The 26,502-nt window shown below is 35.9% G+C and overlaps 3 protein-coding genes, 1 long non-coding RNA gene and 2 pseudogenes across 8 annotated transcripts; 5 read left to right on the forward strand and 1 right to left on the reverse strand.

Annotated features, from left to right (window-relative positions):
• The first annotated feature begins 4,249 nt into the window (after window positions 1-4,249).
• Window positions 4,250-5,296, forward strand: LOC140973984 (pentatricopeptide repeat-containing protein At5g61800-like; annotated as a pseudogene).
• Window positions 5,297-5,932: 636 nt separating this feature from the next.
• Window positions 5,933-14,990, forward strand: LOC140973986 (uncharacterized). Of its 3 annotated transcripts, XR_012174706.1 has the most exons (5): window positions 5,933-6,085; window positions 6,520-7,317; window positions 14,211-14,338; window positions 14,446-14,553; window positions 14,841-14,990. It is a non-coding gene; the product is annotated as an uncharacterized lncRNA (long non-coding RNA). The 3 variants fall into 3 exon arrangements; XR_012174704.1 differs by having other exon boundaries at window positions 5,933-7,317; XR_012174705.1 differs by lacking the exon at window positions 14,211-14,338 and having other exon boundaries at window positions 5,933-7,317.
• Window positions 12,436-15,439, reverse strand: LOC140973983 (receptor-like protein kinase FERONIA). 2 transcript variants are annotated; one of them, XM_073437167.1, is made up of 2 exons: window positions 12,916-15,439; window positions 12,436-12,837 (listed from the first exon to the last, which is right to left on the reverse strand). In XM_073437167.1, exons 1-2 carry the CDS (start codon window positions 15,323-15,325, stop codon window positions 12,644-12,646), a joined length of 2,604 nt encoding a protein of 867 aa, XP_073293268.1. In that variant the 5' UTR covers window positions 15,326-15,439; the 3' UTR covers window positions 12,436-12,643. The 2 variants fall into 2 exon arrangements, with proteins under 2 accessions (XP_073293268.1, XP_073293269.1); XM_073437168.1 differs by having other exon boundaries at window positions 12,438-12,783.
• A 1,919-nt stretch (window positions 15,440-17,358) lies between these two features.
• On the forward strand, window positions 17,359-18,404 carry LOC140972607 (pentatricopeptide repeat-containing protein At5g61800-like; annotated as a pseudogene).
• Window positions 18,405-18,809: 405 nt separating this feature from the next.
• Window positions 18,810-20,694, forward strand: LOC140973988 (inositol polyphosphate multikinase beta-like). 2 transcript variants are annotated; one of them, XM_073437172.1, is made up of 3 exons: window positions 18,810-18,997; window positions 19,247-19,400; window positions 19,510-20,694. In XM_073437172.1, the coding sequence occupies exon 3, from the start codon at window positions 19,519-19,521 to the stop codon at window positions 20,428-20,430; it is 912 nt and encodes a 303-aa protein (XP_073293273.1). In that variant the 5' UTR covers window positions 18,810-18,997; window positions 19,247-19,400; window positions 19,510-19,518; the 3' UTR covers window positions 20,431-20,694. The 2 variants fall into 2 exon arrangements, with proteins under 2 accessions (XP_073293273.1, XP_073293271.1); XM_073437170.1 differs by lacking the exon at window positions 19,247-19,400 and having other exon boundaries at window positions 18,811-18,997.
• Window positions 20,695-20,899: 205 nt separating this feature from the next.
• Window positions 20,900-26,131, forward strand: LOC140973987 (ARF guanine-nucleotide exchange factor GNL2). Its single transcript, XM_073437169.1, has 2 exons — window positions 20,900-22,759; window positions 22,915-26,131. Exons 1-2 carry the CDS (start codon window positions 21,735-21,737, stop codon window positions 26,015-26,017), a joined length of 4,128 nt encoding a protein of 1,375 aa, XP_073293270.1. The 5' UTR covers window positions 20,900-21,734; the 3' UTR covers window positions 26,018-26,131.
• Window positions 26,132-26,502: the final 371 nt, after the last annotated feature.

Genomic DNA, 26,502 nt, shown 5'->3' on the forward strand with positions numbered 1-26,502 from the left:
ATTTATTTTAATGAAAAATCAATATAAAAAAATTAATTATATAAGTACAATCGAGCATCTTTAGAAGATATAACAACTCAAATATGAAACAATAAAGTAACTAAATAAATCGAATTTAGGGCACCCACATTGGTGCATTAATGGGTGATTATTAACGCCCATTAATGTTCATGCACCAATGTGGGTGTAAAAGTTATTAATTTTGGCTGGAAATTCATTAGAATGAACGGCATTATTTCGCAAGTTGCGACGGTTTTTCGTAAGCCGTCGCAACTTGAAAAGCGTCGCTACTTGCAACGCTTTTTTAAAAAAGTCGCTAATTGCGACGGTTTTTTAACAATAGCGACGGTTTTTGAAAAACCGTCGTTAATTAAGGCATGTTCTGAAGAAATTTTTCATTTCTTAATAATATTTTAATGAATATTGGAATTAAGTTATTTTTAAAATAATAATACTATTACTTTTAGTAATATTTGTTATAAAATTTTAAAAATATTAGAAAGATATTGAAATAATTAAAAAGAAAAAAAATGAGTAAGTGGACTGTGAGACCCATAAATAATGAAAGTTGATATTAAATGAATATGGGTGTGAGTTAATAATGGGAAAGTGTTAATGTAATGAATATGTGGCTCGTGGACCCCATAATTTTTGAGGAGATGGAGAGTTATTAAAATGGATTAATGAGAACGGATGCGGATGTCCTTATAGACGCATCCATTGAACTAGGAAAACAACGTAAAATGAGGAAGGTTCTTTCACCTACAAATAGCAACGATACTTGAGGTCTAATCAAGTCATCTATAATCTCCATCTCCTACGATTTCGTCTTCTATAGGATCCTTTTCAAGGTTTTCTTCATGATCCTCTTTGTGCAGTTGATAAATGATTATATGATATGTTAGAAAAACAATCGAAACATGGTTATTTGATTGTTGTACAATTTAAAAGATTAAAATTACACTGTTATCACTAATTATAATTTTACCAAACCTAATGTGTGTGTATATAATATACATGTGTTGCTAGTGCTAGCGACGGTGAAATTAATCCCTACATATACGTGCGTACCACAAAGAGAGACCACTTAATATTGGGGTCTTTCTTTTGTTTTTCATCAACGACTTTAGTGGGAAAGCACGAACTTTTAAAAGATGTTTTGAGGTCGTTGTGCTTTAAATGATGTCAATAATGTGCCCATTTTTGCATATATTAAAAACGTACAAATATTCAACAGACATGTCTTTATGAAGATTACATATCGTAAGCCATTTGCATTCGTATAATTGTTATTTATCATCTAATGATGGTGTGAACACATATTTTTTGGGAATATGATCGGCATTTCATTGATAGGGATTAGAAAAAAATTCCCCCGTCGGTAATATATTTAATTGCAGTTTTAGTCAATTTTTTTGTCCAGTAGCTATAGAAGTAAAGACAGTAGGCCAACATGGTTGGTGTTGTTTACATACAAAATTAAAATAGACTGAAGAGACAGAAACAATGCACCGGTCGGAGATCATAGTGTTGAGGCGGAGCTGCCCACAAAATTCATTATGAAGTAATATCCTCCGGTGGTGGCCCCTCCGCCGTATGATATGCTCAAAGCTGGATCAATCACGTGGCGAGTCGGATAATATTGTTTCAAAAATGTTCCTCAAAACTATCGTCACGTGGTTGGTACATCTGTTTTCATAGCTGATGAAACTATCTCCCACTATTAGCTTGTTTTTTTATTCCAAGAATGACGTAATCACATTTACTTTAAGTCCTTCCGGAAATTTGAGTAGTTGGAGCAGAGTTTCAATATTTTTGAGCTAGTTTTGGTCAACTTCTGGATCGCGGGTTGCGGTTGTTTCGGTGAGGTCTTTCGACCATTTTCTACAAGTATACAAGTTTTTTATGATGTTTGCAAAATAGATACAAATATATGAAACAATAGTGGCTCTCCACCATGAAATCATTCAATGAATAGATCAAAAAGCTTTTATTTATTTCAAATAGAAAGAAAATTATACAAATCGAAGTTGGATGACAATAACAATAAGAAAATGGATTGCAAAATCCTTATTACAAATAGTCACGATACTAGAGGTCTAATCTAGTCATCTACAAGAATCTCCCCTCCTCCTGTAGTTGATCAATGAAGTTATACAAGCCCGTGTTTTGACTAGTAAAGGCCAGTACAAAATTTTGTAGTTCTTGAATGATTGCCTCAGCTTCTTGATTGCGTTGTGCTTCAAAAACATGATCTGCTAAATTTGAAAGTGGAGTGCGTGGGTCTTCTATAATAGTTGGTTGCGTAAGTCGTCCAGTTCAGAGACAGTGGCCAAGAAAGCCTCTAGATTTTTCTTGGTTACTTCATGTTATCCCCCCGCCGCGTTGTGATAAAAGGCGAACATCTGTATGTTCGTCTGAAAGTGGTCTTTAAGCCCTTCTTGCTCATGCTTCTTACTTTTAAAAGTTTCGAGGACATCGATGAAACCTTCTTCTCCCCCTGCTCTAAAGCAATTTCAGTCTTAAAGTTCTTAATGATAACTTCCTTGTTGCTGATGGTTTTCTGACGCATATGGATGGTGGCTTTGGCGCGGATATGAGAGGCTGTCATTTCCTAGAATAAAATAAACAAGTGAAAATTATCAGAATCCCTCAAAATTGTGACACTACCAACAATAATCGGAAAGTAGTAACAAATAGGCAGTTCAAGTAATTTCGACACATATATAAGTCGAAAGAGATTTTTTCGAGAAATTTTCCAAAAATTGAAAGTTTGGAGATTTCAATATAGATAGAACAATCGATAGAATCAAATTTCCAGTTTTTTATGCGAAGTTATTAGTAATTAAAAAATTTACTAAAAACGGCAAAAATACGATTTCGGAAACCTAAACGATAGAATTTCACTATTTCAAGGGCGAAACCTTGAACCATTTTAGATAGGAATGCACTGGTCTCTTGCCGAAATTTGACATTTTGCCACATATTTTAGAAATTTTCCCAACCGGATCACGCAAATACGCGATTTCGTAAAATGGGTCCTACAAATTGACCCGATTGGCTAAGAGTTTGGATCTACATGTATGTATGTAATTCTCTGTTTAAAAAATTAAAAGTGTGTTTATGCGCCTATTTCTTGTATTTTCCGGTTGAGTAATCATTAGGTTATAATTTTTATATGCATAGGCTAATTTATGAACGCATGTATATTTTATCATTTCTCAGACTCAAAACTTGACAATGTTTTTGAAAATTAAAAATTAAACTTTTAAAAACTGTAAATTTTCAATAGTATTTTTTCACTCACACACATTATATGTATATTGTTCGGAATCAATAATTATATGATCTGTCAAAGAACAATCAAACCATGATTTTTTTATTGTAGTATAATTTAAAAGATTAAAATTACATTATTAATGCTAATTATAATTTTAATGAGGGGCCTTTCTTTTGTTTTTCAAAAACTTTAGTGGAAAAGTTTGCAACTTTTAAAAGATGTTTTGAGTTCATTTTGCTTTAAATAATGTCAATATTATAAATATGTGCCCATTTCTTCATTTATTAAATCGAGTTGGACCCAAAATCTGATCCGGAAAAAATTGGGTTGGGTTGAATTCAGATTGATCTGAATGTTTTTTTATTGTATATCAATATCATAAATTTTCATCGTGTAATATTTATTTGGTGAAATCTTTGTATTTTCTAAACAATTGTTTTTTTTTTTGTGAAGCAATTAATAGTTAGATAATTAGACTCATAAATTTAAATATTTAAACTCATGAAACATAATTATCATTTTTACTCATTGTCCTTTTCCCCCATCTTTCCACATTTTCAACTCGTCCGTTTTTCGATTTTTTTCTTCCATTCAATTTTTTTTAAAAAATTTGACAATAGGGAAGGAGAAGATTCAAATATACTAGGTTTGATTTTTTTGATCTTTTACCCGACCTCGTATAAGGTAATGGAGCGGGTCTAAACCTGACCCCATATTAAACTCGTCCCAAGATCAGGCCTAGCGAGTATACAAGCGGGTCTCGATTTTGGTCAGACCCGTCCCATAAAAAATATTTTTATATATNTTGGATTGAAATCATATTATTTTATTATTATAATACTAGAATATATTATTACAATTTTTTTTGTTTATTAATTGAATAAAAATCGTTATACTTTAACCCGAGTTAAACCTGTCGGGTTCGCAGGATGGGTCTTAAGGGAATTCAGCCTGTTGCTATCACTAGTGATGATTGATGGGTATGTGAAGGCGGGTGAGATTGAGAATGATGTTCGATCAAATGCCTGAAAGAGACTCGGTTTCTTGGGGTATCCTTTTGGCTGGGTATGCGAAATTAGGTTATTGTGTTGAGGCAATAGATTTGTTTGATTGAATTGTTCACTTGAGGGTAAATTATGACAATGTAGCTCTGGTTTCAGTACTTTCAGCTTGTGCACAGGTCGGGGAGCTGACGAAAGGGAAGAAAATACATGATCAAATTGAGAGAGACGGGATTAGATTAGATTAGATTCATATATGTGGACTGGATTGATAGACATGAATGCAAAATGTGGTTCAATCGGGTTTGCTAAGGACGTCTTTGATTCCTGTCTTGTAAAGAACGTATCTTTATGGAATGCTATGCCTTTTGTGCTGGCTATGCATGGAAATGACAAATTGTTGCCAAAATACTTTTCAAGAATGGCTAAAGATGCTATTAGACTTGATGGAGTGACTATTTTAGGGGTTCTCGTGGGCTGCAGCCACTCGAGGCTTATAAATGAGGCCAGGGTGATCTTTCGGGAAATGGACAGTGTTTACGATGTCCCACTAGAATTGAAGCATTATGGATGCATGGCAGATTTGCTTGGACGTGCGGGGTTAATCAAGGAAGTTGTGGAGTTGATACAGGCGATGCCAATGGGCGGAGAGATGTGTTTGTTTGGGGACGATTGCTTGGAGGGTGTAAAATACATGGGAATCTCGAGGTGGCAGAGGATGCTGCCAACCATGTGAATGTGATGGAGGTAAAGCCAGAAGATGGAGGGGTGTACTTGGTTTTGGCTCATATGTACGCGAATGCGTAGAGGTGGGATGATTTGACGAATGTGCGGAGATTGAGTGATTGAAAATGGGGGATCAAGAAGAGTGCTGGATGTAGTTTGATTGAATTGGATGGTGGTATTAAGCATGAGTTTGTATCTGGTGATAGTTTGCACAGATGAGATATACTTTGTTTTGAACGGACTGGACATTCAACAATACGAAGCTTTTTAAGCATTCATAAATTGTACATTGGTTTGGAATGTGAAATATATATACTTTAAACCTATAAGCCATTTTTTATAGAGTTTAGAATTTTTTGAGAAAAAATAATTTTTCCCTAAAATTTAAGAAGATATTTAAGGATAATATTCAATATTTAAAATAAAAAATTTCCAACACTACGTTTTTTAATATAAATAACACAAAAATAAATAAATTTACCAAAATATCAAATAAAATTTGAATTCAAACACAGGCCCTCAGAAGCTGTGTTTCCTTTTCAATTTTCAAACCTCGGCCCCTAAATTTTATTACATGCTAGTATTTTTACTTACGAAATTCTCTAATTCTGGTTATTTATTTATTTATTTATTAGTATTATCATAAATTTTTTTTTGTTTTAATATTTTTAGCATCATTATTATTATTATTATTATAAATTATTAATTTATTTCCTATGATTTATAATAATTTTTCATCAATATTATTAGGATTTGTTTAAATTTAAATAATTGTATTACAAATACAAAAAAACCAAAAAAACAAAGGGCCCCGGAGTTTATAATGAAAAATATATGATATTTTTGTAAATAATTAAAAATTTTTTTGTATTATTCTAATATAAAAACCCTTATGTTTAAATGGATAAATTGTACAGTCTCAAAATAAAATCTTCGGTGGGAGCAGTAAGTTGCGCCGACTGGAGAAATGCCAGAAACTATGTACTTGCTTGGTGCGAGTTTCATGGAGATCAACCAGAAAAAAGGAAGAATTTTTTTATGTAAGCAGCTAATTTCTCTGAATTTGTAGAAAATTTAGGTAAATATTGGGATCTTTAGGACATTTATTTTAGGTTTTTTTTCTTATGCATGTTCTATTTGTTTATGGGATGGTTCTAAAGATGTTTGTTTAGATGCTTGAAGCTGATTAATAGGTTATTTTTAAGTATGATTGATTATAGATGTTTCATACAAAGCACTTAAATATTTGAAGAATTTAGAATTGCTGTCCACGGTATAGTTTCTTGAAGTTTCTAATTATTATTTTTTCAATGAATGTTTCTTGCTTAGTATGGAACTATGAATTAAGCATAAATAGTTTGAAATACTATAAAGCCAATTAGCTTGGCGTCAAGCCTTCAAGGGGATATATTTTCGAAGGATGAATTGTAGTCTTTTCTGCATTCGACGATAAGATGCTTGGTTGTCGGTAAAATGTAAGATGGTAATGGATTTGCTATTCCTATATTGTAGGTCATTTATGCAATTGAAGTATTTTGATGGTTTGATTTATTGAGTTGATTAGAGCATATTTGTTGATTATTTCCTTACAGTAAGCAGTCATGCTCAAGATCCCAAAGAACCAAGTTGCAGGACACAGTGCCGATGAGTTTGTGTTAAAACAAATAACAAATCCATGTGAAGTAGTTTCAGGCATATAGTGGATGAGTTTCTTCCTTTATTCTTGAAGGTTGAGCGAACTTGTTTACATAGTTGACAAACATTGCAGATTCTATATTTTGCAAAATCAATGTTAGGTAAACCAGACACTAATTTAAGCTTGCTAAGAGTATCAATGGATTTGAAATTAAGATGATTAAGTCGTTTATGTCAAAGCCAATTCTTATTACCATTTAATGCAATGAAACAAGTAGGTGCATTCAAAATGTCGTCGTTCCACTTTACCTTATACGTATTCTGCTCTCTAGTCTCAATCAACACAATATTTCTTATAGCAGATTTAACAGTGCATGTGTGTTTGTGAAACTCAACGGTATAACCGTTGTCGCATAATTGGCTTATGTTGATCAGGTTATAACACAAATTTTCAACTAACAGCACGTCTTTAATAATAATTTTACCATGGATAATCTTATTTTTACCCATGGTTTTACCTTTAAAGTTATCACCTAAGGCGATCTTTGGTCCTTTGTAATCAACAACTTCTGATAGAAGATTTTTGTCTCCTGTCATATGTCTGGAGCAACCCCTGTCCAGAAACCAGATTGATTATTCCAAGTTTTTCCTCTTCAGTACCTGAAATCATTTAAGGTGGGAACTTGGTACACTTTTCTATTTGGGTCCTGAACTGATTAGACCCTTAGGGATCCACACTTGGATTATCCTGATGGATTTTCCTTGGTGTGTCCCAAGATGGATGCGGTTCCGTGCATAATCTGGTGGTGTGTGCAATTTTCTTGGCCGTCTGTCATTGTCAATCAATATGTACCTCTTTTGAACCGATCGGCGGTTGTGGTATTGGTTAGGTTTTATTTTTGAATGATGTCCGGTTGAACTTGGCTTTATGCGGAACCAATTTGAACCGTTATGAGTGGTTGAATTTGGCCTACGTCTAAGCCACGATCGGTTGGAGTTAGCATTCTCAATTTTGACATATCATATACCATGTCACCTTCTATTTTTCTCAAGTCTTATGTTTTGATTGCTTTGGACTTCAGGCTCGTTATGTTCATGTACCGTACTAGATCTGACAAATTTAATTGATCTTAAACTGTCTTTTCTAGCAGCGGTTGAGTTTTTGCTTCAGAGGTTCTGCACTCATTGATGTTGTAACCTAGTCTGGTTCTATATCCAGCCGGTTTTTGCATCTCATGCATCATTTCAAGAGAAGTAGAAGACTTGTTCCATGTGTTGATTGTGTTTATCAACCGTTTATTTTCTTTAATCATGGCATGGAACAATTTACGCAGGTCATCATTCTCAGCCACTAGCAAACTTAACTTCACTTTCAAACTATCAACCTCTTTTTGCTGCGAGCAGCTTGAGAGAGTTAATTTGTTTTTTGAGTCCTGTTTTTATGCTTTAGCTTCATTGAATTGCTGCGATAGTCCCTTAAAATCATTTCACCATGTCATGTAGTGCTGTGACAAGGTCTTCTCGTGTAAATTCAATAGAGTTGAAGTCAAATACAATTTCATCCGTGGATTCTGAACCTTCATCGGCCATGAGACATTTTACTGTCTCATGTCGCTTTCACTAGTAGATGCCTCGGAGATGGACCTTTCTGAATATGAGTCGGCCCACTTGCTTTTATCTTCTTCTGCAATCAAAACTCGTTGTTTTTTATTTTTGTTGCACTTTTTATAATCTTGGGACCGTCTTCTATCAACTGGTTTTTTTCATCTTTCTTCAGTCGATTACATTCTGCAATAAAATATTCATTCTTTCCACAGTTACAGCAATTTTGACCATCATCTGTATGGTTCTTTTTGAAATAAGATTTAGTCATCAGAGATTTATTTTTACGCATATATTTACTTAACTTCCTTACAAATAAGGACATGGCTAGGGATGACAACTTTCCCCATGGGTTTGGAGCTCCACGGGGAAAACCCGAAACGGGGATGGGGATCCCCGATTTTTTCGGGTTCGGGGATTTTTTTAAATCCCCGATGTAGTTCGAGGTGGGTATGGGATTACTATCCCCATCCCCGAACCCGCCCCGAAAATTATATCAATAATAAAATAATAGTATTATTAATATTAATAACATAATGATATTATTATTTTTTAAAATATTAATAATATTAATATTAATATTAATATTATCACTAATAATAATAGATAATAATAAGTTTTAGTTTGAGAAAATATCCGAATCCGTCATCGTCTTGTCATATTAATATTTTTGAAACGGGGATGAGAAGTTGATCCCCGAAGTTTCGGGTTTGGGAATTTCCCGAACCCGAAAAAGCGGGGATCGGGGCGGGTATGGGGGTGGGGATGGAATTCGGGGACGGGGATGGGGATGGCAAACCCGCCCCCGCCCCCGCCCCATTGCCATCCCTAGACATGGCTTCATTGCTCAGTTGCTCAATCGATTTCTTACTTGTGGACTGCGGTAGCTGCCAGAGCCTTTGTTTGAGAAGTGGATGGTTCTTCTTTAGTTCGTATACCAAGCTCGAACTCGTATGCTTTAAGATCGGCAAAGAGATCGTGGAGCTCCAGCTTGTTCAAATCTTTGGATTATCGCATCGCTATTGTCTTCACATCCCATTCTCTAGGAAGAGCTCTCATTACCTTCAAGGCAATTTCACGGTTAGAGTATTCTTTTCCTAGTGAAGTCAGTTCAATGATAATAGCACTAAACCGTTCATCAAAATCAGTGAGAGTTTCTCCTGGCTTCATCTTAGCATTGTCAAATTTTTGGATAGCAACTGTCAGTTTGTTTTCTTTGGTCTGATCGTTGCTGTCACATAGTTGTGTGAGTTTTTCTCATATCTCTTTTGTTGTGGAGCAAGTTTTGATCTAGGCAAACATGTTCTTATCCAGAGTTTTATAGAGAATATCTTTTGCGACATTGTCAATATTTGCCTTCTTATTATCTTCAGTTGTCAATTCGAATCGATGCTTTTCCACAAGTGATGACATACCACATGTCATCGTCCCCGGCTGCTAAATGTGTCTACATACGAATCTTCCAATCATCATAATCTTCTTTAGAAAACATAGGAATTTTGTTGAAAGATGCCATGTATAAGTTGTAGGTATCGATGTTTGAGAAACCCCGCTCTGATACCACTTGTTAGGATCAAGAAAGAATTTAGAGGGGGTGAATAGACTCTTTGAAAATATTTGCTTTTTAAATTTGTTTTCAACTGTTTTTAGGCGGTTGAAAGTTTTTCTCTCAAACGGTTAGAAATATGAACCGCGTAAAAGGTGCGGAAAACGGTTCAATATTCCTAATGATATTTTCCACCGGTTAACGAATTAAACAGCAGGAAATAATTCGAAATGTAAAGGCTTGGATTTTTTATGGATGTTCGGAGATAAAACTCCTACGTCACCCCTTCTTCCTCTGTAGAAAGGATTCCACTAAAAGATTTTGGCTTTACAAAACTCTTTGCAACAGCCCACTCCAATCAGGACTTATCACATTGCCTGTTTTGGAACTCTTAGTGATCACTTTACACTTCTGGATTTTAAGAACCATCGGTTCACCAGACACTACTATTAATCAGATAACCAAAAGGTTATTGATGTAAATAAACAATCTTGTTTTGGTAGCACAAATATGATCCTTGAAATAGCAGATATCTTTCTGTTGAGTGCATGCTTGAATGAGCGATTGAGGTATGTGATCTTTGATTGCGCTCAGATTCTTTAAGTATGAAGACTTGAAAGATTCACGCTGTTGAAAGCTTAATGATTATGTATCTCGTTGTTATCTTGCGTGCATCTCCGCTTGCATACTTCCAGCTTCTTTTTATATAAGATATCATTCCAACGGTCGAAAAAATATGAGTAACGTAAACCTGTAACCTTCGAATGATGTGACACTATCAGTTGCAACTTCATTAAATGTTCTTCAGCAAAGCATTTAATGTTCTCTTTGCTAGCACATCTTTGAATCATGTTCCTTAAAGAGTTACTTCTGGGTATTCTTTTATGACAACTGTTTTTACTATCAGAACTTGTAGGACATAAATAATCTTTCTCTTTTGGGATAGTGACTTAAATGCATATCAATCTTGAGACTTGTGCATGTGCACACCTATTTGAATGTTCTGAACCAGTCAGAGAATGTCTTTCATTAAATGAGCAATAAATGGCTCTTTAATGACTTCGACACAAGGTTTTTCGAACAGCCGGTTGAGAAGATTGAACTTCATCTACTTTAAATGGTTGAGCTGATAGGCGGTCTGAACTCTTTAAGCGACTGATCTGATAGATAGTCTGAACTCTTTAAGCGGTTGAACTGATAGCAGTCTGAACTCTTTAAGCGGTTGAACCGATACCTGTTATACATAAAACTTTGCAGCTGTTTCCTGAAACAGTCTAGTGCTATTTTGATTTTGTCGATCACCAAAATTTTTGGGTAATAATAATTTCTTAATTTATATACTCTTTAAGCGTTTGAACTGATAGGCAGTCTGAACTCTTTAAGCGGTTGAACCGATACCTGTTATACATAAAACTTTGCAGCTGTTTCCTGAAACAGTCTAGTGCTATTTTGATTTTGTCGATCACCAAAACTTTTGGTTAAATATAAATTTCTTAATTTATATNNNNTATATATATAAAATAATGTGCAATTTCATTCTTAATTCCTAAAGTAAGTTATTTAAAACTTTATTTACTCAAAAACTTAAATTTTGCATGTTTATGCGTAAAACTTGAAATTTTACTGTGACGGTCCGATGTTTTTTTAGTAGCTAGAAAGTTTTGATTTGGTGGGCAAATTTAAGTACTCGAGTACACATTTTGTCACATATGCAAATGCTAAAGGGAGAGTTTTCTGTAGCCAAGACACTGATTAAAGGCGAGAAACCAGCACAATTCATGTGTGGACCTTGAATCGAAATAACAATAACAATATAATAAAAATAGAAGCCTAGAAATCATAGGCCAGGAAATAGCACAAAGCCAAAAGATGAATATGATCAATAAATAATAATCCCACTATGGATTCCAAAATTGAAAAAGTAGCAAATTCACCACTTACTTCTATGATAACCAAAGAAGTTGTATCAAGAAATTTGTAATTTTTGTCATTCTTCCGACCTTACGTTGATGTGGTACTGATGTATGTAATGCGACATCAAAACTTTATATGAAAGTAGCTAAAATTGCCAAAACTTAGAAGATATGTGATTAAGATTGCATTTTGTTAACATAGATTACCAAAATCGCAGAAAACAAGCATGCATGATCAAAAATACTATATTCTATCTTATTATGTGTTATTGGGTGTGTGATCTCACTGCTTCTATATTTTTTTTAGGGTTTTTAACTTGGTTTGGTCCGATATACTTAAAATGTTATGTGTTATTTTCTACATATATGTATTTTATGTTGCATTTGTAATTCGATATATATCTAACACATTCTAATTATCCGGAGTTGATAATTATTTTAAATAATTATCCTTAATTTATGCTAATTGTCAGGTCATTTGCTTATGAGCCTTACAAGTTACAAACATAAACTAAATTAAAAATATATATATAATACCCTCTGCTAGGAAAAAATCATGAATAAGATAAATTTTCAAGTTATTTGAGAAAAGAATTTATTTATTCACCCGATTAAATTTTCCCAAAAATTAATTATTAAAATATAATAATATAATATAATACATCTAAATTAAGTTTTAAAATATAATCTAATCTTCTATATTTAAATTTGGAGAACATGGTATCATAAACTTCAGAAAATTAATATAATAAAATCTAGTATTTTGCATAATTTTATTTTAAAAAAAACTTAAAATACAAAATATTAAGGATAAAAATATTAAAAGACCTGGAATTTTTAACATAAAATTCTGCTCACACCCTCTTATATCAAAATATTTGCCTCCAAGTTCTTTGATGATATGCATCACGTAGAGACAAGCAATCACTTTGCTTTCCATCTAACAAAAGCGAGTATGGCCGGGGCTGTCTCTTGTCCACCGCTCGGTGCTTTCGTCCCACGTTCCGAAGCGGGGGATTGCCCGCTTTTCAACAATCGCTTTATCCCTTTCTTTTCCTGCCGTCGTTTTTCTTTGAATTCCTAGAGCGAAGTTGTTGAGAAAGTTTAAAAGATCATTATCCTTTTGACGTTCCACTATCCAAAAGTATATTTGTTCAGTTACATTTTCATAATTGATGTATATGGAGAATAGTTTGATGATTTGCATCATACCTGGCATTTCAGTTTTCGCATGTGATTTGTCCAATCGGCCATTCATAGATGGCTTATGTCCTCTGGTTCTTACTGAAGAAGGCTCTGAGATAGCTATTTTGCTCATGTTTTGGTGTTGTTCATTCCGACCAGTTGTGAAAGCTTGCTCACTTACTGCGGCCGCCGGTATATTTTTTGCATCTTTACTTGGGCCCAAATCCTCAGCAACGCTTGTCTCATTCTGTACAGAAGTTATCGTGCTGTCATTCTGCTCAAGTACCGATTCTAGTTGTAGCACAACCTGGGCCATTGTCGGCCGCTTCTTGGGTTCATCATGCAAGCATCTTGTAGAAATTTTGAGAAATGACTCTAAGCAGTCCGGTGAAATTTCCTCCCTCAAACTCGCCAATACAATTCGATCAACTTCCCCCTTACTTATTTTATCTCTAGCCCACTCGGTTAGAACATGTTCGTCTCGTGCTACCCTTGGATCAAATGCAGGTCTCCCACATAGTACTTCCAACAACACTACACCAAAGGCATATATGTCACTTTTTCTTGTTAGTTCACGACTACTTAAATAATGTGGATCCAAGTACCCACGTGTGCCTTTAATGAGAGTGTTATCTTCGCTTTGTAAATTGCTTCCATTTTCGTGTTTGGCTGTGCCAAAATCTGAAAGCTTAGCCATCAAATTATCGTCTAAAAGGATGTTTGAAGCTTTGACATCTCCGTGTATGATTTCACAACCCGTGTGAAGATAGTCTAAACCTCTTCCGGCACCAATGCAAATGCCAAGGCATTGCTTCCAGGTGAGACAAGAAAAATTATTTTTTCTTGTTGCCAGGTTGTATAGGTGGTCAGACAGTGTTCCACCGGACAAGTACTCGTAAACAAGAATCATTTCTCCAGGCTCATTGCAGTAGCCAATCAGAGACACGAGATTGAGATGTTTGAGCTCAGAAAGTGTCTCGATCTCTGTTAAAAACTCTGTGGCCCCTTGCTTGGAGCTTGGTTTTAGTCGCTTTATGGCAACAGTCTCTCCCCCATTACCAATGATTCCTTTGTAGACATTACCAAATCCACCTTTACCTATTAAAAGTTCTTGAGAAAAATTTCTAGTGGCCAATTGTATCTCCTCCAGTGAAAAACGACGACATAATCGTTGAGCCCTGGCTGATGGTTTGTTTTCCTCCTTTCCTTTGTTAGCTTCCCAAATTTCTCTCAACTTATAAACGATGCTGCTTACCAGAAGAATGACCGTAGGAATTGCATTTCTGTGGCCAAGAACTAACAATAAACTTTCGATTGTCCAGATTGGCAAACTCGGTTCTAGAGACATAGGATTTGGAGAAGCGAGGCTGTTGTCATGGTTACTGATCTTAAATATTTCGAATCCCATTAAGGGTCGTTCTCCAACCAGAAATTTGTCTTTTGATTGAAGGTATATCAACAGAACACGCTTTTCTTCTTTGCACCCTGTCATCAACACCAGGTAATCTCTGTAACCCAGGATACCATTTTGATCCCTTTCTACTACTATGTCTGCAGTCATTTCTTTACCAAGGACTTTTAAAATCACATCTACAGTCTCTGCCATCTCGAGTCCCAGCTGAGAGAAATGAAGCCTGACCAAGTACCTGAATCCAACGTACACAGGTATTTTCCACTTCATATTGTTAATTTGGTTTGGTTTCTCTTCCTGATGAGTTTTCCACATCCCAAACACGTCACTGGAATCATCATTCGGTAAAAGAGTATCTCGCTTCACTTTTTCTCTGTGAACAATCTCTAGCGCGGTGCTTTCGCCAACGCCAACACCATGCAAGTAAGAGTGTGGTGATGGTACAGATTTGATCTCAATCCCATTTATAAAAGCGTAAGTATCTTGCGATTGACTAGAGAAAACCATTTTGAGTTGTTGGTTTTCTTCAACGTTTATGCAGAATTCCTTGACAAAAGATTTCACTCCAAGAGCACCAGCAGTCAATGAAGCACTAAAGTTATGTAGTAAGGTGAAAGAACCTGCCTCAACCGTGAACAAGTCCTTGAACTTCTGGAAACCTTTATATGCCGTAGGATTAAAGTGAAGGCGGATAAATTTCTGACCTGGTTCGATACAGAACGAGTAGGAGAACGTGGAACGAGAGATTCGGGCGTTCCTGTAAGGAACTTGGTCAGCTAAAATGAATTTATCTATGGCACTTGATATAGTGGATGAGCCCTTTATTTGTAAAGAGGGAGCAATCTTTGGATGTATATCCCCGGCCCATTCTCTCCCATTATTTGCTGCAGATGTTTCTTTTGAACCGCAGTTGATCGAAACATCGCCTGTGAAGTAAGCTGAAGGACTATCGATACAAGTTTTGAATGTTATAAGGAAGCAGAAACTCAGCCAAGCGATTGAAACTGGATACAAGTATATGTTCATGCTTTTTTATTTCTGCTGTGTGGGAATTTTGGATTGAATAAATGTGTGATAGCTGCTGATCTTTTGTTTATTCTTTTTTAAAAAAATTATTATTTTTGCGGCCATTTATATGGTTAGGAGGTAATTATTAATAAAAGCGACTTGACCAGCATTTGCTCTCATCTGAGCTTGTATACAGATGAAAAGGTAATTTATGATTTGCAGTTATATTTTATCATGTCTCATACTAGAAACTAGACAATATTGACAATGTTTTTTAAAATCAAACTTCTAAGAACTATAAATTTTCAATAATATTTCTTCACTCATATACATGTATTGTTGAGAATCAATGATTATCTGATTTGTTAGAATGATGTTTCGATTGCCGCTAGTTAGTTATAATTTTACCAAACCTAATGTGTGTGTACATACATGTGTTGCTACTGCTAGCAACGGTGAAATTAATCCCTCCGATCTCTCCATGTAAGTGCGTACCACAAAGAGAGACGACTTGATATTGGGGTCTTTCTTTTGTTTTTCACCGACGACTTTAGTTGAAAAGCATGCACCTTTTAAAAGATGGTTTGTGTTCCTTATGCAATTTTAGTCAAATTTGTCCAGCAGCCATAGAAGAAAAGACAGTATAGGCCACCATGGTTGGTGGTGGATACATACAAAATTAGAATAGATTGAAGAGACAGAAACAATGCACCGGTCGAGATCTTACTGTTGAGGCGGAGCTGCTCGCAAAATTCATTCTGAAGTGGCCCCTGATATGCTTAAAGCTGGGACCAATCACGTGTCGACGGTTTTTATGAACATTTTTGAAACAATATTATGAAGTTAAAATGTATTATTTCTGAATGAATTTTGCCAATCAAAATTGTCGCCACGTGATTGGTCCAGCTGTTTTCATAGCTAGTGAAACTGTCTCCCACTATTTCCTTGTTTTTTATTTCAAAAATGGCGTTACCACATCTAATTTAAGCAATTCCGGAAATTCGAGTAGTTGAAGCTGAGTTTCAATATGTTTGAGCCAGTTTTGGCTAACTTTTGGATCAAGATTGCCATCGAAAGTTGAGACTCGGTTCTTTCGAAAAGAATATATATATTTCAAATAGAAAGAAAATCATACAATAAGAAAATAGATTGCAAAATCTTTATTTATTTCAAATAGAAAGAAAATCATACAAATCAAAGTAGAATGGTATTAACAATAAGAAAATAGATTGCAAAATCTTTATTACAAATAGTCAGAATACTAGAGGTCTAATTTAGTCATCTATAATTTGTATGTCTCCTACGACTTTGTCTTCCATAGGATCCTTCTCGGGGGAGGAATCTTCTAAGGATTTTCCCCCTCTTGTAGTTGATCAAGGAAGTTATACAAGGCCGTGTTTTGACTAGTCAAAGCCGGTACAAAATTTGTAGTCCTTGAACGGTTGCATCAGCTTCTTGATGGCTTTGTGCTTCAAAAAATATGATCAATTGAATTTGAGACCGAAGTGGATTGGTTGCGTAAGTCGTCCAGTTCAGAGACAGTGTCCTAGAAAGCCTCTAGCTTTTTCTTGGTTACTTCATGTTGTCCCTCCGTCGCGTTGTGATAAAAGACGAACCTCAGTATGTCAGTCTGAAGGTGGTTTTTAATCCTTTCTAGCTCCTGGTTGGGAATGTCGTTCCGAGCAGAGGACTGAGACAGAGAGATCCTCTTGTGGGTTTGAATTTAGGTTAAACCATAAAACTTTAAGAAGTAAATTTATTTTATTTGTCAATTTATACATTTTTTGGGAAAAAAAAAATTAATTTCGATCGTCCCATTTTTTTTAAACAAAAAAATAAATAAATATGTATGCTTAGCATTAATGGTTTTTTTATACAACATTATGGTAATTTAATTTCGTTATAATAATTTAAGTGAAAATTTTCGAGGAAATATCGAACAATTATTTGAAGATGACAAAATTGAGTTACTAGAGAATCATTAGAATTACGGAATTAAAAATGAGTGTGCCAAGTTTTTGTAGTCATATATTGAGATGTGGTGACTCGTTAATGTGATGATTGATGGGTTTGTGATGGCGGGTGAGATGGAGAAGGAGAGGATGATGTTCGATCAAATGTCTGACAGAGACTCGGTTTCTTGGTGTACCCTTTTGGCTGGGTATGGGAAATTAGGTTATTGTGTTGCGGCAATAGATTTGTTTGATAGAATTGTTCATTTGAGGGTAAATTGTGACTATGTAGCTCTGGTTTGAGTACTTTCAGCCTGTGCACAGGTCGGGGAGCTGACGAAAGGGAAGAAAAATACATGATCAAATTGAGAGAGACGAGATTAGATTATATTCATATCTGGGGACTGGATTGGTAGTTAGACATGTATGTAAAATTTGGTTCCATCGGGTTTGCTAAGGACGACTTTGATTCCTGTCTTGTAAAGAACGTTTCTTTATGGAATGCTATGCCTTTTGTGCTGGCTATGCATGGAAATGACAAATTGTTGCTAAAATACTTTTCAAGAATGGCTAAAGATGCTATTACTATTAGACTTGATGTAGTGACTATTTTAGGGGTTCTTGTGGGCTGCACCCACTCGAGGATTATAAATGAGGCCAGGGTGATCTTTCGGGAAATGGAGAGTGTTTACGATGTCCCACTAGAATTGAAGCATTATGGATGCATGACAGATTTGCTTGGACGTGCGAGGTTAATTAAGGAAGTCGTGGAGTTGATACAGGCGATATATGCCAATGGGCGGAGATATGTTTGTTTGGGGAGGATTGCTTGGAGGGTGTAAAATACATGGGAATCTCGAGGTGGCGGAGGATGCTGCCAACCATGTGATGAAGGTAAAGCCAGAAGATGGAGGGGTGTACTTGGTTTTGGCTCATATGTACGCGAATGCGTAGAGGTGGGATGATTTGACGAATGTGCGGAGATTGATTGATTGAAGATGGGGGGATCAAGAAGAGTGCTGGATGTAGTTTGATTGAATTGGATGGTGGTATTAAGCATGAGTTTGTATCTGGTGATAGTTTGCACAGATGAGATGTACTTTATTTTGAACAGATTGGACATTCAACAATACGAAGCTTTTTAAGCATTCATAAATTGTACATTTTTAAGCATTCATTTTTTGTTGAGACGAATCGAATGTGAAATATATATACTTTAAACCTATAAGCCATGTTTATAGAGTTTAGAATTTTTTGAAAAAAAATAATTTCTCCCTAAAATTTAAAAAGATATTTATGAATAATATTGAATATTTAAAATAAATAAATTTCCAACACATGTTTTTTTAATATAAATAACACAAAAAATAAATAAATTTCCAACACTATTTATAATAATTTTTCATCGATATTATTAGGATTTGTTTAAATTTAAATAATAAAATAATTGTATTACAAATACAATAAAAACAAAGGGCTCGGAGTTTATTATAACAAAATATCATTAATTACATTTTTTTTTTTGTATTATTCTAATATAGAAACCCTTATGTTTAAATAAATACAACAATTTTACTGAGTCAAAATAAAATCTTCGGAGGGAGCGGTAAGTTGCGACGACTGGAGAAATGCCAGAAGCTATGTCCTTGCTTGGTGCGAGTTTCATGGAGATCAACCAGGAAAAGGAAGAATTTTTTTATGGAAGCAGCTAATTTCTCTGAATTTGTAGAAAAATTAGGTAAAAATTGGGATCTTTAGGACATTTTTTAGGTCTTTTTTCTTATGCATGTTCTATTTGTTTATGGGATGGTTCTAAAGATGTTTGTTTAAATGCTTGAAGCTGATTAATGGGTTATTTTTAAGTATGATTGATTATAGATGTTTCATATAAATCACTTAAATATTTGAAGAATTTAGAATTGCTATCCACGGTATAGTTTCTTGAAGTTTCTAATTATTATTTTTTCACTGAATGTTTCTTGCTTAGTATGGAACTATGAATTAAGCATAAATAGTTTGAAATACTATAAAACCAATTAGCTTGGCGTCAAGCCATCAAGGGGACATATTTTCGAAGGATGAATTGCGGTCTTTTCTGTATTCGACGATAGGATGCTTGGTTGTCGGTAAAATGTAAGATGGTAATGGATTTGCTATTCCTATATTGTTGGTCATTTATGCAATTGAAGTATTTTGGAGGGTTGATTTATTGAGTTGATTAGAGCATATTTGTTGATTATTTCCTTACAGTAAGCAGTCATGCTCAAGATCCCAAAGAACCAAGTTGCAGGACACAGTGCCGCTGATGGGAAGCTAGGCCCTCTTATTGATGATTCGGGCCGTTTCTACAAGCCTCTCCAAGGTGATGAACGTGGATCTAATGAAGCTATTTTCTATACCTCATTCTCTTTGAATACCAAAATTCCAGATCACGTTCGCAAATTCTTCCCCAACTTCCATGGCACCCAGCTTGTTGAGGCATCCGATGCATCTGGCTTGAAACCTCATCTTGTTTTACAAGATCTTAATTTTGGTAGAAGTAATCCATCAATAATGGACATTAAGATAGGTTCAAGAACTTGGGCTCCACAAGCACCAGAGCACTATATCCAAAAGTGTTTGAAGAAAGACAGAGAAACTTCGAGCCTTCCACTAGGATTCAGGTTATCTGGGTTGCAAATTTACGAGACTCAAAAATCTGTAATGTGGAAACCTGGGAAGAAGTCCGTTCAGTCTCTTTCAGCAGATGATGTTAAGCTACTTCTAAGAAAGTTTGTTTCTTCCAATGAATCTGGGGTGTTGGATTCAGAACCAGATTGCTCTTTTGCTTCAATCGTGTATGGTGGTCCCTCTGGCATTTTGTCACAGTTACTGGAGTTAAAAGCATGGTTTGAGGATCAAACAATGTATTGTTTCTATTCTTGCTCGATTCTTCTGATGTTTGAAAATGAACTCACGTCAAATGGAATAAACCCACGAGTAGAAATCAAGCTTATTGATTTTGCACATGTTTTCGAAGGTGAGGGTGTTATTGACCACAACTTCTTGGGTGGGCTATGTTCTTTGATAAAGTTCATCCGTGAGATCCTTGCCGTTCCAGATTGTAGCGCCGCAGTTTCGCTGGAGGATGTTCAAAAGAAGCACATTTACCCGGAAAATGGCGCGACATAATGTAGCCGATGCATCCTCTCTCAAGGTCAATCTGAAGTCCATTTCCTTTATTCTGCCGTTTGATCTTGTTTCTTATTTAAACATGGGATTGACGATAAGGTTACTCAAAGTTTCATGCATTCTAATTTTGTGGAGGGCTGATTGCTATTGTTAGAAACTACAAAATTCATTACATGATTATGCCCACAAGTAGTGGATTCTATGCTAACAACTTGATATGAATAATAACAGGGACTTTGGTATGATAGATTTATTTTTGGGTTAGTTGGTATTGGAATTCTTATTCGTGTTTTACTCATCCGTATGAACAATGGTTTGTATTTTCTCGCCATTTGAAGAAGACTTCTAACCTTTGTATAAGTCAGAATCATCTTAAAAAGAGAGTGATCGAGCCTTACCTCTGGGATATAACACTGTTAAACAAATGAAGCAAAACACTAAGGCGAAAGATCTGAACCCAAAGGAAGAATAATCATCATGATTATCGACATGACGTGAAAAATTTGAAAGAAGTTACCATAGACTCCGTATGTATGTCCAAGAAGAGGTGTTCTAATTGCAAGTTAAAAGAGGATTTCAAGGATTTAGCTCTGGTAGATTATGATTCATTTGGGGCAGTCAAATTTTTGGAACACGTTACATGACAAGAACTTGTTATGTTAAGTTTACAAATTCGTCATTCGTACTTTATTATAGATTTTTTAATTTAAAAATTATTTGTTTGTTCTGATTCCTCATTACATATTTAATTTAATTATGTTATCCGTTTCACATATTCCCCATTATTGTGTCTTCATACAGCTCAAGGTCCATTATTCTTTGTTTCTGTTATATTTTGATCATCAAAATTTCTCATTCAGCGTTTTCCAATTTTATGAAAATGATAACTCTAAGAACAAATTTTTCTAAAAAAAATTGGATTTCTTTGAACAATAAAATTATTATTATTATTCGATACAACAAGAAAAGTATTTAATATCATGAAAAAAAAATGATAAACTGGGGGGTGGTCCTAATATTTTTTTATATTTGATATAATTATTTAATAAAACTTGTTTCTTGGCGATGTTTTTTTTAAAAAAAACAAAACAAAACAAAAGCAGAAGAACTAATTATTCAATTATTAAATCCCTACCACAAAAAAATAAAAATAAAAGAAAAAAATACAAACAAATAGTATTCTCTTCCTGGGCATGCATGTGTATCGGAAAAGAGAAATTCTATTAATTCTCTCATGTAACCAACTTAACAGACTTTTCATTGCTAATGTTTGTCTTCCCTGGATGATCATTAAACACTGATTCATGGATAACAAAGAACACAATGAAACCACCAAATCCAACATGACAAAAGCCAAAAGGAAAGAGCTAGGAGTATCTTGCATGTTAAACACAGAGATCGGAGCTGTTCTGGCCGTGATTCGTCGTGCCCCAGATCCAAATACCGGGATCTACCATCATCCAGATGAGAATTTTGATGCGTCAATTTTACAATCTTTGAAATCTTTGAGAGCCCTTCTTTTCAATCCGCAACAAGAATGGCGAACGGTGGATCCCTCGTTGTATCTTTCGCCTTTTCTGGATGTGATTCAAAGTGATGATATTCCGGCTGCTGCCACAGCCGTGGCCCTGCAGTCGATCTTGAAAATACTTCGGCTTGGGGTGTTTGATGAGAAAACTCCGGGGGCGAAAGATGTTATAAATTCGGCTGTGACTGCAATAACAGGTTGTCGTCTGCAGAGAACGAATCCTGCAGCAGAAGAAGCTGTGATGATGAGAATTCTGCAGGTCTTGACCTTGATTATGAGACATCGGGCCTCCGTATTGCTCACCGATCATTCTGTATGTACGGTGGTGAATACATGTTTTCAAGTGGTTCAGCAGTCTACAGGCCGTGGAGATTTGCTCCAACGCAACGGTAGGTACACCATGCACGAGCTGATACAGATCATATATTCGAGGTTGCCTGAAATCGAGGTGAATGATTGGGAGAATTCGGAATCAGATACAGAAGACAATAATATGGATACGGGATATGGGATTCGCTCCGCGATTGATATCTTCCATTTCTTGTGCTCCTTGCTAAATGTTGTGGAGATAATGGATACCGATGGCTTAACATCAGATGAAAATATTCAGCATTTCGCATTGGTTTTGATCAATTCTGCAATAGAATTGAGTGGAGATAGCATAGGCAAGCATCCGAAACTTTTGAGGAAGATACATGATGATTTGTTTCACCATTTAATCCATTACGGCGCGAACTCAAGCCCACTAGTTTTGTCCATGATTTGTAGCACCGTTCTCAACATATACCACTTTCTACGTAGGTTAGCACTCAAACTGTGACATTCCCCACGTCGGCTACATGAAATATGAAATAATGATTATTATTATGTTTTGAAGGCTCTGCCATCTAATAAGCTAATTTCTTGAGTTTTAGCTTTGCTCTCAGGCAACTTTTCTTGTTACCTTTACTTTTCAGGTCTATTCGCCTCCAGCTTGAAGCTTTTTTTTCATATGTGTTGCTTATAGTCCCCAATGCAGGAAGCCCGCTCCAACTCCAAGAAGTAGCAATCGAAGCGGTGGTGAATTTTTGTAGGCAGCCTTCATTTATTGTTGAAGCGTATGTGAACTATGACTGTGATCCGACTTTTAGGAACGTGTTTGAAAAGACAGGAAAGTTGCTTTGCAAGTATGCGTTCCCCACCGGTGGTGCCTTAACCAGTATTCAGGTGCAAGCTTTCGAAGGCCTCGTAGGTATTTTTCACAATATTGCTGATAATATTGATAAAGAGGAAGAGTCCATACCTTCGGGAATGCACTTAGTCGAGATTTCTGGGTACAGGCCTTTTTGGGAAGAGAAGCCGAAAGAGGAAAATACAGACAGTTGGGTGGATTATGTGAGGGTGAGAAAGCTGCAAAAACGGAAGATATTGATCGCCGGCAGTCATTTTAACCGAGATGACAAAAAGGGATTGGAGTATTTAAAGATTTCTCGCTTGATATCTGATCCACCGGATCCCAAAGCACACGCTCTCTTCTTTCGGTACACTCCAAGGCTAGACAAGACGATGATCGGAGATTACCTAGGTGATCCCGACGATTTTCACATCCAAGTCCTCAAAGAGTTCACAAACACATTTGAGTTCTCAGGAATGATTCTTGACACCGCTCTTCGAACGTACCTGGAGACGTTTAGACTGCCAGGAGAATCTCAAAAGATACAAAGAATTCTTGAAGCATTCTCAGAAAAATTCTATGACCAGCAATCGTCAGAAATCTTCGTGAGCAAGGATGCAGTCTTTGTTCTGTGCTATTCGCTCATTATGCTGAACACTGATCAACACAATGCACAAGTGAAAAAGAAAATGACAGAGGAAGAATTCATTAGAAACAATAGAGCAATAAATGGTGGAAGCGATCTCCCCCGAGAATACCTTTCTGAGCTATTTCATTCCATTGCAACCAATGCCATCGCAATTTTTAACCAATCCGGAACACCAGCAAAAATGAATCCAAGTCGATGGATCCAGTTGATAAATCGGTCCAAGATCATTCAACCCTATATATTATGTGATTTTGATCGTCGAATAGGAAGAGATATGTTTGCTACCATAGCCGGACCCTCAGTCGCGACCCTTGCGGCAGTTTTTGAGCACACCGATGATGAAGAAATCCTCCATGAATGCATTGAAGCGCTGTTTTCAATTTCTCGAATAGCTCAGTATGGACTCGAGGACACTCTTGATGAGCTTCTTAGCACATTTTCCAAATTCACGGCATTGCTAAACCCTTACGCAACAGCTGAGGAAACGCTATATGCTTTCAGCAATGACATTAAACCAAAAATGGCAACTCTGGCAATTTTTACTATAGCAAATACATTCAAAGGTTCGATTCGAGGGGGCTGGAGGACCATTATTGATTGCTTATTGAAGCTCAAGAGACTTAAGTTACTTCCACAGTCGGTTCTAGAACCAGAGAATGATTCTGATATAGTCAACTCCGAGTCACAAGATGAAAAACTTGATTCAGGCGGTGTTGTTTTTCCTAGTAATGTTCCTAAAGTTTCACACTTTCGCCGTTCTTCTGGCATAATGGGTAGATTTGTTAATATCCTGTCAATGGAGACAGTAGAAGAAGCTCTGAATCTTGGCTTGAGTGAATTCGAACAAAACATGAAAATCATTCAACATTGTCGTATCGGAAGCATATTCACCACTAGTTCAATCCTACCTGATGATTCGATACTTGATCTTGGGCGTTGCATTATATTTACTGCAGCTGGGAAAGGTCAAAAGTTCAGCACCTCAATTGAGGAGGAAGAGACTGTGGCGTTTTGTTGGGACCTAATTAATTCCATTTCGTTGGCAAATACGCACCGATTCTCAAAATTCTGGCCTCAGTACCATGAGTTCTTCTTGGAAGTGGCACAATTTCCGCTTTTTTCACCAATCCCATTTGCCGAAAAGGCCATATTATGCCTGATGAAGATGTGCCTCAAGCTTCTTGCCTCGGATCTGGAGGGTGTGGAAGAACTCATCTTCAAGTCGATAAATTTGATGTGGAGGATGGAAAAGGAGATTCTTGATACTTGCTGCGAATTCTTGTTACAATCTGTGAGCAAAATCATAACAGAGTACCCCGACAAATTACTTACGCAATTGGGTTGGATGTCTGTCCTCAATCTTTTATCTGTCACGGGACGTCACCACGAAACATACGACCAAGGTGTCGAGACCCTAATCGGTCTGATGTCCGATGAGTTCCACATTACTCGAACAAACTATTCCTACTGCATAGATTGTGCATTCTCGTTTGTAGCGCTAAAGCATAGTCGAGTCGAGTGTAACGTGAAAATAATGGATTTACTTGCAGAATCAGCGAATTTGTTGGTCGAATGGTATAGGACAGGATATTCTGATCCTGGAAGTTGCATCAGCATGGCAAGCAACACAAGCATCTCTTCTATAGAAGAAAGTACACGGATTTACAACCCCGTGAGCTTCTTTCAGAAACTCGGAGAATCCCTTAGGAAAACAAGCTTAGCAAGAAGAGAAGAAGTGCGAAACCATGCTGTCATATCCCTACAAAAGTGCTTCGTATTAGCCGAGGATATCTTATTCACACCTATGAACTGCATCAACTCTTTCTATAACATCGTGTTCGCTATGGTCGATGACTTGCACGAAAAGATGCAACAGTACTCGAGACGAGAGAATGCCGAGAGGGAGACAAGAAGCATGGAGAACACGCTTAAGCTTTCGATGGAGGTTTTGACAGAACTATGCTTGCACTTCTTGATGCCTATTTCCGAAAGTCCCAACTTCAGGACATTTTGGCTGGGAATATTAAGAAGGATGGATACTTGTATGAAGGCCGAATTGGGAGGGTACGGGGAATCGAAAATCCCGGACACCATTCCGGATTTGTTAAGGAAGATTGTGCAGAGGATGAAGGAAAAGGAGATTTTAACTTTAGAAGGAGATGACGACTTGTGGGATACAACTTTTTATCAGATTCAATGGATTGCTCCAGCATTGACAGATGAGTTGTTTCCTGAAGGATTGAAAAAAAAGAGTTAGAATATAAAGTGTAATGTAGCAATAGAAATATATCTGGTTTTGTTTTATGCATTATTTTAATTGGGTATGTATGTGATTAAGGTCTTGTGTGTGTGTGTTCATTCATTTGGTTTTTTTTTTTTTTTAGATTTGATTTTATTTTGTTATAGTTTGTAATTATTTTTTGAAGAATAATAATGCAATACTTTGCAGAGATAACGAGTAAATAATTGAATTTTATAAGTTCTATGAGATATGATAGTTAGGAATAAATTATAAATTTATTTAAAAAGTTTTGATATTTTTTATTGACTGAAAAATTATTATTTAAAAAGTTCTATGGCACATTATTTGTTAAAATCAATTGGTTTGACATAGTCGAATTGCCGAGGGCTTTAAATTGCGTGTATACTAGTCGTCAACCTACACATGTTGTATGATAGTAATATTTTATCAGATGCGGAAATGGATTCAAGGTAAAACTTAATTTTTGTCGAGAGTTAGGC

This window comes from Primulina huaijiensis, chromosome 3 (genome assembly GCF_012295235.1).
Source record: "Primulina huaijiensis isolate GDHJ02 chromosome 3, ASM1229523v2, whole genome shotgun sequence".
Lineage (NCBI taxonomy): Eukaryota > Viridiplantae > Streptophyta > Magnoliopsida > Lamiales > Gesneriaceae > Primulina > Primulina huaijiensis.

What these genes read in the sequence shown, in the direction of transcription:
- LOC140973983 (XM_073437167.1), bottom strand. Translation starts at nt 15,325, where the DNA reads ATGAACATATACTTGTATCCAGTTTCAATCGCTTGGCTGAGTTTCTGC. An exon ending in TGCGAAAACTGAAATGCCAG is followed by an intron (nt 12,838 to 12,915) that starts GTATGATGCAAA and finishes ACTTTTGGATAG; the next exon opens with TGGAACGTCAAAAGGATAAT.
- LOC140973987 (XM_073437169.1), top strand. Translation starts at nt 21,735, where the DNA reads ATGGATAACAAAGAACACAATGAAACCACCAAATCCAACATGACAAAA. An exon ending in ATATACCACTTTCTACGTAG is followed by an intron (nt 22,760 to 22,914) that starts GTTAGCACTCAA and finishes TTTACTTTTCAG; the next exon opens with GTCTATTCGCCTCCAGCTTG.
- LOC140973988 (XM_073437172.1), top strand. Translation starts at nt 19,519, where the DNA reads ATGCTCAAGATCCCAAAGAACCAAGTTGCAGGACACAGTGCCGCTGAT.